The sequence below is a fragment of the Leptodactylus fuscus genome, chromosome 8 (assembly GCF_031893055.1).
Source record: "Leptodactylus fuscus isolate aLepFus1 chromosome 8, aLepFus1.hap2, whole genome shotgun sequence".
In the NCBI taxonomy this organism is placed as follows: Eukaryota; Metazoa; Chordata; class Amphibia; order Anura; family Leptodactylidae; genus Leptodactylus; species Leptodactylus fuscus.
This window is the reverse complement of record NC_134272.1, coordinates 32,726,504-32,739,967: the sequence shown is the minus strand read 5'-3', so window position 1 is coordinate 32,739,967 and position 13,464 is coordinate 32,726,504. Positions and strand designations below refer to the sequence as shown.

Sequence of the window (13,464 nt, the reverse complement as noted above, 5' to 3'; positions counted from 1 at the left end):
GCACATATGGTCATAGGCACTGCATGTGCTGCAACATAATACAAAGAATACGGCATGCAATTAAAAAAAACAACTTTGCATAAATTAATAGTGTACGTGAATATAAAAACATTTCTAATATAAGTTATTAACCCCTTCACAGGCATTGTTCGATTTTTGTTTTTGACTCCCCGTCTTCCAACAGTCATAATTTTTTTTAAAAAAAATTCTGCTTAGAGCTTTATTTTTTGTGGGACAATTTGTACTTCATAGTGGTATAAACTGTGCAAAGTACTGGAAAGCTAGAATAAAATTGAGAATGGGGTGGAATTGGAGAAAAACTGTATTTGCTTGACTTTCTTACGTGCTTTGTTTTTATGGCATTCACTGTGCAGCCAAAATGACATGTCACCTGTACTCTATGGGTCAGTATAATTATGGCAATACCAAATTTCTATAGTTTGAGTTTCTTTTTAGAGGCACCCCACGACAACTTCCTAAAAAGGGACTGTAGTGAGGGTGTGTAGACTTAGGGCAGCCATCACACATGGACGTCATCTACATTTACACTGTGATGCAGGAAGGGGCTAAGATGAAAAGGCATTTTTTCCATTAGCTCCTATAGTGATATTGTATATAATATTGACATCACTGACAATACCATATTCTGTTCTAATTCGTTTCAGCGAATTTCTAATGGTATTTATTTCTAACACAAAATGGATTGTAGAGAATGTATTTTTCTATTTAATTTTGACCACACAACAGGGCAAAAACGATATCTCAGTACCTACGAGAAACGGTTATTAGTATACATCATTTTAGTAATAGTATTAATTCCTTAATGTGTGATTTACTTGATCAACTAACCAAAAGTGCAATGTACTCTACAGTGAATGGTATATAGACAGCCTTGTATTAACTTTTCCTTAATTATATCCTGTGGATAAATGAAAAAAGGCATTCCATGGCAGTGGGTACACACAGGTTGGCAACTGCAGTACTTTCCATGTACTGGCAGGAAGAGAATAAAACACTTTAAAGTCTTCCAGCTGTTGGGAGTCTTAGTATTTCCTTCCCTGTTGGAGGCTTTGGAACTGAGGGCTCTTTGCGATATTTTCTGGACACCCAGTAGCAGATTGTAAATGAAAGCTGTGGCCCCAGCAGAGAGCTCAGCTGGTCTTGAATCATCAGACATTGAGGGAACAGCAGGATGGATCATAACTTCACCAGTTCATTGCTGGAGGCACTTGGCAAGAATTACGCAGCAATATGTGTCAGGTCCCTCCAGAAAGGAAAGGTTTAAAGAGAATGAGCCAGCAGAGTTAGGAGAACATGTTCAGCCAAAAAAGTCATTCATACTTTTTAATATTCATTGAGAACAGTTATTTATGTGCTTATACCACTGATTTAAATCCATAGAAAATATTATATAGCCTTAAAAGATGGAATATTTTGATAGCTGTATTGTCAAAAACACATGCCATGTTTTCTGATTCTTCAAATGCATTACTTTTCTTACAGGAGCATGGCTCTACACTTTTCCCACATGGCTTAATGATAAGCAGCACAGAAATGGTAGAAAGACAAAGATTGTCTGTCTATAGATGTTGCATGATCTTTGCGTAAGGACTGAAGAAAATATATGGGGTTTTTTTTTTGGGAATTTTTATATGAAATCTTGCAGGCAAAGCTCCCTGGGGAATTAGCTCTTCTCCAGAAAGAAGGAAATGCTCTTTTGCACCATTTATAGGTAGCTAGCCTTGTCAATGACCTGTACGTTGCACTGACAAAAAGCACGAGCTGTCTAAATAAGCCTAAAGTACCGCATAAAGATTTGTGTCTATTGTTTAGCTGATGTCAAAGCTCTTTAAAGTGATCACTTTAAAAAGCTACACCACAGAAATTTTATGACTTGGAGCAGTGATTCTGGTGTCATATGGACGATGAAATTCTCAGCTTTTATAGGACTCCAAGTACTTCTGCAGATAACAGTTGAAAACACAATAGGGACTGGGAGCAGCTGCATATTAATATGCCAATACCAACTAGTCATATCCCCAGATATAATACAGGTAGAGCTGAGATATTGGTGTCATGTGAAGGGTGTACAGTTTTCAGCTAACAAAAGAGAAATAAGGGAAAGAACGTCGATTTCATTGCAAGATTTCAAAGAAAGGGGAAAAAAAAAATTAGTTGTCAGAAATTCAAAACTTGTCCAAAGCAACATAACAAAACACTTGTCTCACGGGGATATCACGTTTACTTTATAAGAGTCCTATCACTAGCACATGTAACAATGGTCAATGCTCTAAAGCTTGTCATACACATTAGATCAGTGTTCCCTCCCCAGTGGCTTGGGGTGCATGTATGATAACCTTGTCATGTGGTTTCCCCAGTTACCTTGTCAGCTCTAGAAATTGTGTGCTAAGGCAGTAGGAAAGTCCTACCATTACTAGCCTGATGCCATGGTAAAAACCATAGAATTGGCAGATAAAGGGATTTCCTAGACTTCTACACGTATAATTTATCCTTCCAATGGATAATAAACATTAGATTGGCAGGGGACTGGCTTCAGCTGTTTGGACAGTCTGAACATTGGAAGTAACAACATTCTGTCCACCGAACATCCATGGGAAAAAGTTGTAGCTCCATTCCAGGGCACTGCACACTGGATGGATCATTGCTACTTCTGGTGCTACCATTCACCATTAGATTTGCTGAATTCTAGAGGCCCTGGAAGTCTGACCCCAGCCAAATTGATGTTGATAACTTACTTAACTTCTTATTTTTTGCAAAATATATTGCCTGCATTATATCATTGATATAATCACTTGTTGTCTGATGATATCTTTAGTTTAAGACCTATGTTCCATAATCAAACTATAAAACTCTAAAGCGATCAATAACCCAAATATAACTCCGCTACTACATGCAAATATATCTGTTTTCATAGTTTACTAACCAATTTCTTGACTTCTAAGTATTTTTTCACAGCTAAAGCCTTAAAATAGTTAAAAACAGTTTCTGCCCTATCCTCAGCACTATATGATGGAAAACATAATTGATCTTGGTGTAGGATCTTTTTATAGGTAGTTTAATATTATAACAGCCCCATTGTAGAGAAAGAACACAGACCTTAATTAGACTTCACTTTCCCCATCTCCCCTCTATAAATGGGTGCGTTGCAAATTACCAGAGTACAAATAACACTTATTATCATTAAGAGTAACTATGGTTGTTAAAATGTTCCATGTGCTCTGTGGAAATGGCTGATAGAAAAAGCTAAGAGACAAAATGATTCCATATCCTGATAAAACAAAAGTCTTACTTTGCTTCAAATAGAACATTATATTTTCCTGTACAAATTGTACAATGTACCAAGAAAATTAAATTGGTTCAAATGGACTCAAACACTAGATTTTAGAGTAGGAACAGAGACAGACTCGAAGTTGTTTTTCTTTTCTCTTTAGGGATTTGTTTTTATCAACAAATAAGAACCAAAAAAAAGTTGAAAAGTAGGATGTCTTCTGTGAATATTAGGGCTAATGACCAGCTCTGAATGGTATGAACTTATAATGCATTGGTTATGTTATACAGTAATAAAAAATAAATATTTTTTTAAAAAGTGTTATTTAGGCACTTTTAATAACCAATAAAGATTTATTAAAAAAAAAAAAAAAAAAAAAAAAAATGAATGATACAATGTGGTGATGGGTCAATAAACAGATGGATAAACCTAAAATACAGGATATACCATGTCAGTACACACCAAATACCAAAATACTGTACCATCATAGACATACAAACACTGACATCGGTACTCAAATATCTACAAACAGTACCCCACCTGTAAGTAGTTGCGCCCATCATCCAGACAGAGATGTATAAGGCAGTGGAGTAACTAGGAATGGCAGGGCCCCGTGGCAAACTTTTGACATAGAACACTAGATTTTATTTAATTCAGTAAATCAATTTCCATTCCATTCCATTTCAAGGAAAGCAATGGAACAGCATATTCCATACTGTTATGTCATAAATGAGAACGCCATCTACATCTTCACTTTATTCTCCTGAGCCCACTTAGAGATGCTGATGAAAAAGTACATGGTGTATACTGTCTTTTTCTCTTATAGCAGGCTTATAGTTTAGTTTTTAATTAAAGGGGTTATGTCATCAATATCTCATCAGTGGCGTCCAAGACCCAAACCCTCTGCTTCAGGCTCTCTATACTGTGCTGATGTGGCAGACCCTAAATAATCTGATATTCAAGACCTATCCTAAGGCTAGGCTATCAATATCTAATCTTGGACAAGCCCTTTAATTTACTGTATCTCTAAAGGTAATGCTTTTACTTGATTTTAGACAAATACAGTTTAAAGACTATGGCTCCACAGAGCGAAATGCAGCTAAAAAACACTGCGGAAGCGCACCACAGTTGTCTATGCAGCATTTTTCATTATGGTTTTTCCCTGCACATTTTCTTCCCTTATTAAACCTATAGGAAAAATGCCAACGTTTTTGCAGGTATAATGGACATGCTGCGATTTTCAAAAAATCTACCTTTTCTACAGCAGATTTTCTACAATGTGTGAACGGGATTAGCTAAAATCTCATTCATTTTGCAAAATGTAGCATTTTTTCATGAACTTACCAAGATCCATGCTCTTTGAGGTCTTCAGATTATTGGCATCGGGCTGTTGGGAACGTTCCATTCCTGAACTGTTCACAAAATAAGAGCATAAACATTTTTTCTCTTAAAGGAAATATAAGAATTTTCAGAAGTATTATTAACCAATATATTAACACTTTATTTTAGGTGCTCTAGTTAGCAAATTCTCCTCTGGGGGTTTAATCTTATATATTCACATGACCTATGTCAGCTTCTCAGCCATGAAAAAAAGGACAAATTAAGTCCTTTTTCACTGCAATCCGTTTTGGATGCTCTTCATCCATTCCGCCTCTGTCTGTTTATGATAAAGATGACAGTCATCTGTAAAACAGTCCATATAAAAAAATATGGACATGTAAATAGACTCGGTGGGGCCCAGTTATCAATACAGTCGAACTTTGCACGGTCTTAAACTACAAATCCCAATTGTAGTGTTAAACATATTGAATGAATCTTTTGTGTGTCCCTTCATAAATACAGAGTGTATCTAGAAGCTCCAAAATTCTCACTTAAATATAATTTGACTAGTATTGTTGAGATTCGCCATGAGACAAATATTTGACACATACATCAAAAACCCAGCAATTTTTGACATAAGCTTTGTATCATAGTCGTTATTTTCTGTTCCATAAATAGGCCGTAAAGTTAGACATTTGTAAATCGTGCCCATTCTGGTGCAGACTTTTCAAAAGTGTCATGCATGTTGTATTTTTCTGTTCTTTCTGGTGCACACAGTTCTTAAATATGTTGCAAATGCTGTGCACCATAAGTTTTGGTGTAAATGTAGACAGAAATTCGGGAAGGTCGGAATCCTATTGATAAATGTGGCCCCCTGACTCTCATTGTTTCTAAAACAGCTGAATGATAGCCATTCAAGTAATGGGTATCACCCGGCCTGTGAATCAGCGCTAATTTACACATGTATAGTACATGGTAAGGACACTTCAGATCTAGTAATATAATGGCCCAGGTGAGGCCTCTTGATGTCGGTCTAATGTGAAAACATTGCTTTCTCAAAAGACCTATTATTTTACATTGTATTCATTCACACCCTCTATCATGCAGTGTGCTTTTGCTATTACAGACAAATTCAGACTTCTAGGGTTACAAATGAAGCTGTTAAATATAATTGTATTTATACAGAAATTCACAGAGAGAGCGAAAAGATGACACTTACACATCTGTGTGTCTTGAAACAATTTTAACAAAAATTACTATAGCATGACAGGCATTTCTCCAGTCACGTCGTTTAGTTAGGAATATCAATTAAGCACATATGAGGATGTCAAAACGAAAATGAACTAGAGTAAAATATCTCAACAGAGATGTATGCCAAGAACGGTATTTTACTTACTGCTTATCAATCTTACAGCCTACGTACTGTACTGGCGGCTTTATTACATATAAAAAAAAAATCCCAAAAACTTACAATTCAATCTATTGGTCACATTGAAAAACATGGACAATCTTGATTAAGTTAATACAGTTTGTGGAGGACTCCATGTGTGAAGTAAGCCCAGGTGCAGGAGAACAGACCATAAGCTGAATTGGCGCTGGCAGTGTAGATTCACAATGAACAAGGTAGTTCAGCACATCTGGGAATGTCCATCAAAACATCTTTTATGCAGTGCTTTAAAACAGAATTAATAGGAGAAACTACTGTATATCGCTACAAAGACCTACTACTTTGGGACCACCTTGTATTATGGACCTTACTCATAACTGTGAGATTCCCGTATTTGCTGAACTACATTATTTTCACTGTGGACCTATAACATGCTGCCTTCAAATATGACACATTTAAATGGAGTCTACCACCTACCCCAAGCATATTCAATTGCCACTATCGTGCTAAAGAGTACATAACAGTGATAAACCTTTGTTATACATGTCACTTTTGTAGATTCTGAGGAAAAAAGAAAAAACTTTGAAGTCTTGTGTGAATAAGACAGTTGGTGCCCTCAGAGGGGTGCTTCAGTCCTTGGTGCACTGCTCTTGCTGCTCAGGTAGGATGGGTGATGTTGTGGTGGTGGTGCTGATAGGAGACGGTAGTGGTCTGAGAGGCAAGAGCAGTGCCCCAGAGAGGTATAGCCCGCCCCCAGGGTGCCATTAGCTTTATTTGCATATCACTTCAAAGTTGTTTTTCTCCAAATCTACTAAGGTGAAATACAATACATAACAGAGGTATAGTGCTTAGCAGTTTGTTGTGCTCTGTGCTCAGTGGTGATACTTGAATATGTTTCCATATGCTTAAAAACAAAAATCACTAATACTTAAAAGAACAAAAAAAACAAAAGCAAACCAAAAAAAAAACAAAAAAAAAAACTTCTCTCCTTTTGAGTCCCCCAGTATAGAAATCTAGGGCAGATGCTCCACAGGTCTCCTAGCAGAGTGTGGCATGTGACCTCATCAAACATTTCCCTTATGTATCGGCACCAGTGTTGCCAATAATATAACATTTTGTTTTTGAGGCCACTGACTGACTGCAGTAGACAGATATCAGCTTGTAGACAAAGATTGATGGTGGACCACTGAATCACTGCACTGGATCATAAAGCAATAAAAAAGGAAAACACTTGTTTTTAACTATTGTTTTACAGCATTGATGGATCCTCCTTTTTTGAGAAGTCATACAACAACTGTCTGTCATAAAGCCAATAGGCCATAAAAGACCACAGGGATGTCAGAGAGAAGGGCTCTGCTTAGAAGCTCCTCAATGAGACACAGCAAGGAGATGCTAACAAGCAGTGGCTTTGGCAGACGTGTCTACTATGTGCATTACATGTACAGTCACTTATCTCAATGGCCAACATGTAAGAACACATTTCTGTCACTGGCAACTTGTCGGGCGCTGGTATTGCAACAGCCACCACACAATACATTATCCAGGATTATCTACCGGGAATTTTAGTAAGTCATTTATATTTCAGAAAAATGTTAGAAAAAAAATAACCAAAAATGACCTGTTCTGACATATATTAAAGGGAACATAATTCTAAATGAAATAAAGATATTGCCCTAGTAAATGAACATATACCACATAAGGCAGATAAATGAGGCGCAGTTTGAGTAATCTGTATCACAATGATTTTTTATTCCTGTTCTCTAAGTTTTAGAAAGTACATGTGTGAAACAATCTTTACTGATAAACATACCTAAAGTTGGAGTAGTCCATTATTATATGCTCTTTTGGATGAGGTGGTAAAGGAGGAGGCACATCTTTCTCCAAATATCCATCATCAAAACTGGCAGATCCTGTGAATACTGAAAATATGTAAAAATGTGAAAAGACGGTATTATAAAGTCGAAATGATTGCCTATAACTAAAGGCTATTCGGCATTTACTGACCTACACGTAGCCATATTCTTCAACCAATAATAAACTTACAAAAGAACGTAAAATATAATTTGTAGATGACTATAATTTGTTTAAAACTGCTTGACATCAGAAAGAAGACAAAAATAGGACTCCTGTCTGGGTTCCACCGAATTGCTTGATAATGTCAAACGCTTCTGTGCAGTCTCTGGATTTCAGACTGTAAATTTAATTTTGTGATACTGTGTGAACATTCACCTCAACTACTATTACACATTTTGCATTTCTTGAACTTACGATTGTGACATATGTTTCTCTTAATCTTGACTGCTTATTGTCTTACTTTTCCCCTTCAGTGGTATCTCCGAAAGCAAACATGGCACAGATGGGGTTTGGCTTTATATTGTTTGATCATACGGTGAATTCTTCCTTTAAGAACACCCATAGGATATGTGAAAAATGGTCATTTGAAATGCAGTGTTCCTAAAGCATGTAATTCTTCCGTAAGAAACAACAAACAGAATTTAAAACGCTTTCGGAGGCGAAATGTTCTGTTTGATTTATCCAGAGCTCACCGCAATGCGTGTAAATTGAACACAATTTAAATCAGTAGGCTTGTCACTACAAGCAGCTCAGGAAAGATGATATGCTAGAAAGTGAAAAGATACGCTGATAAACCATACACCAAAGCAAATTGATAAATGCAGATTCAAAAAGGTACAAAAGCAAAATAACTTTCGCTCTACTCTTCAACTTAACACAGAGATTGATGCTCGGAGATGCAGAGATATACAGCGCCAAAGGAGAATTTAAAAGCATTACAAGTGCTGTGGGGTCAACATTTTTCTTGACTAAGGAATCAAAACAACCATTTTCAATACATTTCATTCCCATTTGTAAGTAATGGATTTTTTTAGCTATTGGAGAGAGTCCAGTTATGTTGGAAGACGTGCAGAGAGTACACAAGCAGCAGAAGTAAAAGTTAATAAGTTAGTACTATTTCAGGTGTCTCATCGTAGGCTGAAGCTTGCTTCAAATTCTATTTTAAGGCCAGCCATCATATCATTAACCAGATTTACAATAAAAATGAATTTCCGGCACTCAAAACTGATGCTTCCAGAAGTGTATATTTATTTACATCCGACAAAAAGTGAACAGACGTTTCGGTCTGGTATAGACCTTCTTCAGTATGTCAGTATGTTGGTGCAAAGGAGGTGGAAGCCAATATATATATAAATATGTGATAAGGGATGTTGTTATGTAACACTAGTAGAAAATAAAATTAACAAATACAGGACACGTAAAATATGACTACTTAAGTTCATTGGAACACAAGGACTGAAGGTGTCAAAACTTACGCACCCAGTCTAAATGCAACCTGATATCAGTCTTGCAGTGCCAACTGTGTATGTATATATATATATATATATATATATATATATATATATATATATATATATATATATGTTAAACTGACCACTCCGTGCAACCAACTGAATCTATGGTGCTGTATAAAAAAAAAAGAAGTCAACAGTGTAAGTTGGTCACAGTTCCTGGCCGTCTCTATGGTCCCCTACATCAGCCTGGATCCAAGATTTGCTGATCATTATATATACTGTGGTGGCGTTTTTCCATTATCACATACCTCTATCATCTATGGGAGGTGTATATAGGTAGGTGAACAGACCACAGACATCGATGATCTACCACTTGATGTATATGGGGTAATAGAGAGCCTATTAGAGTTCAGCTACATTGTGACTTAGTAAAATAAAAGCAAAAAACTGTGACTTCCATATACCTCTAATAAGTTATAGAAACTGATACCTACCTAGTTATAACTTTCCCTACCCTAAGATTTTCTGCGCTGTAAAGCGCTTCTTCAGGGGATCTAAGTTACTATAAGCCTATCTCCTGTGTAAGGCAATGGCAAAAGATACATTTCAGGACATGGAGGCAGCCACCATTTAGTGACACTGCCTCCATGCCTGTAGTTTAATGTATGAATGACCGCAAGACCTGGCCACTGTTTATCTGGATTTAAATAGTCCCTTGAGTACCCAGTAGGGCATAGCCGAAGCTCTGTGGACTAATCGGAGTATGGCCTCCTAACCCTTGTGCCAAAATGTGTATAGGTCACTTTACAAAAGGAAGAATACGGAATATCAAGGCATGTAATGAAAAACTTTAGTACCTAGACAGCCATAATCAAAAACTGCATGTTTAGCACCTATCTGAATATATGTATCTAAACAGAAGACCTGAACTCGTAGCATCTTTAGTACGTGATTTCGGACAATAAGTAAACCATTCCAGATACCGGTATTAAATAAAAATGTTTATGGGTCTACATTCCAACTGTTTAATTTGAGCTCAATAACCTATACATATCTACTCAGTACAATTTAGACAATGGATAGAAAAACTTTGTGTGTAGAGATTAAAACAAGATCATTGCTGAAAGTATTAAAAAAAAAAATCTGTATAGGAATAAAATAAATATCATCCCAGATTGCTAGAACGAAAAAACCTACAGGAACAGGGAACATGTTTAGTAACTCCGAAAAAAAAAAAAAGGTCCATTATTGGCTTCCGGATTGGAAGAGAAACACAAGTATTACATAAAGGACTTGGAGCAAGAAATATATCAAAGTGTACTGACAGGGTCAGACGCAAAATTGGGACATGAAAAAGAATCATTCTTCCAAATCGTACAAATACTGACAGTGTAGCCCTGAGACACTCAACAAAAGGATTCCCATTACATTAACCTAGACATTACAAAGGAGGCAGTCTCACTGACATGGAGTCATACAAGCACTTAGGATACTGTGCACGGTCTGAACTACTTCAATAAAACATCAATGAAGAAGGAAAGAATTTTTAAAAAGCACTTTCTCTGAAATAAAAAAAACTGAGATCTTCCGCTATCACTGTTCAAAAACTTCATGCTAAGTGCTGCTGCTCTCATAGTGGCCCCATTGGTAAGATACATTAAAAACATACACCCAAAAATGCTTCATGCGAAAGAGAATACAAAACTTTAGATATTTCATGAGCCGGTCTACCCCAGGGAACAAATCCGAACTTCAGTTTAGTTGAATGGATATAATAGCACAATGTCGATAAACAGGTGGCCTGCCTGAAAAGACAACGGTCGCCCAAATACTGTCAGTCATCTACAGATTTGGTTGCCTGCATCACCTCTCAGGACAGTCTTGCAATGCCACAAACATTTGATGCATATTGGCAAATCCGTTGCATGTATACTAGTATGGATAACTGGATGATTCCTATGAGTGGCACATATAGACACTTGGGGCACCAAGTACAGAATAATTGTCAATAGAAATCAGCCAGGGACACAATGGAGACGGGCCCCTATGGATGAAAGACGTCTTCCTGGTGTCGGTTCATTGGTTCATGCCTCATTGGCTTACCTATGCTAACATAACAAGGCCCGCTGCTTGGTTACCTTCTCACATTTCCAATCCTTTGTGAAAAATAAGAGCAGCATGTCACTTTGCAGCATTTAGATTATTTAGCTTCACCTCAGCAAAAACATGCAGTTCTTTCTTATTTATATCAATTCTGCATCAGGGTTATCAGGTTTAAAGAATTAGTATATCTCTGTCTGCTACTGTTTGGAAATTTCCTAAAAATGGGCATGTAAATACTTTTTTGTTACATAAATGACGTTTTTTTTTTTTTTTTTTTTTTCAATTCCTAAAAACTGAAAAAAAAACCCCGCCATGTAACATCCCAGATGAGAGACTGGTCTATAAATGTAACAACAACACAAGGGCAGGATATCTTTGAACTTGTCATATGGCTTCTTGTTATACGCATCTAGACAGCAAATTACGCTCATGAGGTTTACCTTAGGCAAGCTTGAAATAAATGTTACACGAGCCAGATAATTGCTCTGCGGTTCTCTAACCAGTCACGATGCAAGGATCCATATGTCCCGGCTTGTAAAGAGTTCCCAATGAGGCAGTGACTGGATTTAATCAAAGGATACGGTTTTCTAGATGATACAGGGAGGTTCTTTTAACCTGTCCACTGCAGCATACAGAAGCACGAACAATGCATAGGACATACTTTAAAGTGACAGATGGCCAGAAACGCGTGCAAAAAGTTGAAATTTCATAGTGTTGTTTAAAGACGGGACCTGTCGACGCATCACACAACTGAAATGGTTTACAAAGTAAAAGCACTAACAGTAAATCTCAGAGGTGGAACCAGCTGAACAAAAAGGTCACCCAAAAAAATAGATCTGCATGACTGCAGAATACCATATGTTATATTCACCGGCAATTACCATCCTGCAGGAAGATATAGAAAAAAAACCTATTCCTTGTGTTGCAGTGAAACACAGAATATTCTTCCCAACAGCTAAATTAGGGAAAAAGTACTTTATATTCATATAATGGAGAGAAGCATAGGTTGCATACTCAGAGGCAGAGTGTTGACCTCTATATTAAATTAACAAGGCCATGCATACAAGTGGAATAAATATCCATTTCTGTTACCGATTGGCAGTAAATTGACAGCAGATGGTATGAAGTCCATAACTAACTCAACTCTAGTAGCAGTTTTATGGGTGCACAAGCTGGAATTTATTAGACAAAACCTGGAGTTGTTTACTGTGGAATATGCTCAAAATGAAGTGATCTGATGAATAGGACTACACTATAGATCAGTCTGCAGCTTTGTTGGGGTATAGTCACACAAAGCAGAAATTCTTACCACTGGAAAAATTATTGTTATGGGAATAGTTTTAGCAGATAAATATGTCAGTCTCATAAATTTCTGCAACAAGTCTCGTGTGAATTATCCCAAAGTCTCCATTCTTCGTTTACTGTAAACTAAAGTGAAAATGTAAAAAACTAGAGACAGACGTATTAAGGCAAAGATCTAATGTCTGAAGTGACCCACTCTCATCATACTCGAAGGCTGTACTCAGTGAGAAGTGGGTCTCAATGGACAAGCAAAAGAAAAGAATAAAAAAATGCTAGATTTCACAGAAAGGAGACAAAGGGGAATAGTTATCAATAGAATTCTGACATTTTTCTGTCTACGTTTGCTGTAAAATTTAGGGTGCACAACATTTACAACACATTTATGAACAGTGTGCACCAGAAAGAACAGAAACATACGACAGACTCTTTTTAAAAGTATGTACAGAATGAACATGGTTTAGGAGTTCCTAAAACAAAAAAGAATAAATATGGCGCAGAATTTCTTGTGCAATAGTGTAAACTTATGAATTTATGACAATGTACTTAGTAGGCCATAACTTCCACGTTTGTCTCCTTTATAAGCCAGAGATAAAGGGGCGATCACACTACCGTCGGTGTCCGACAGGTAGTGTCTGCTGCTAATGTCCATTCAAAATCTCGCACGGACATTAGGAGCGGACACTAGCTGTGTCCGTGACATTTTTCATTGATTTAAATGGAGATCGGGTGCGTTCTTTTACACTCCGTGCCTGTCC

The 13,464-nt window shown here is 37.0% G+C and overlaps 1 protein-coding gene across 1 annotated transcript in view; it reads right to left on the bottom strand.

Annotated features, from left to right (window-relative positions):
- The window catches only part of PARD3B (par-3 family cell polarity regulator beta), a 799,946-nt gene that overhangs the window by 473,078 nt on the left and 313,404 nt on the right, over positions 1-13,464 (bottom strand). The window contains exons 14-15 of the mRNA XM_075284374.1: positions 7,807-7,906; positions 4,634-4,701 (exon numbers count right to left, since the gene is read on the bottom strand). Of these exons, the coding sequence (XP_075140475.1) occupies positions 4,634-4,701; positions 7,807-7,906 (168 nt within the window). The remainder of the gene's footprint in view (positions 1-4,633; positions 4,702-7,806; positions 7,907-13,464) is intronic.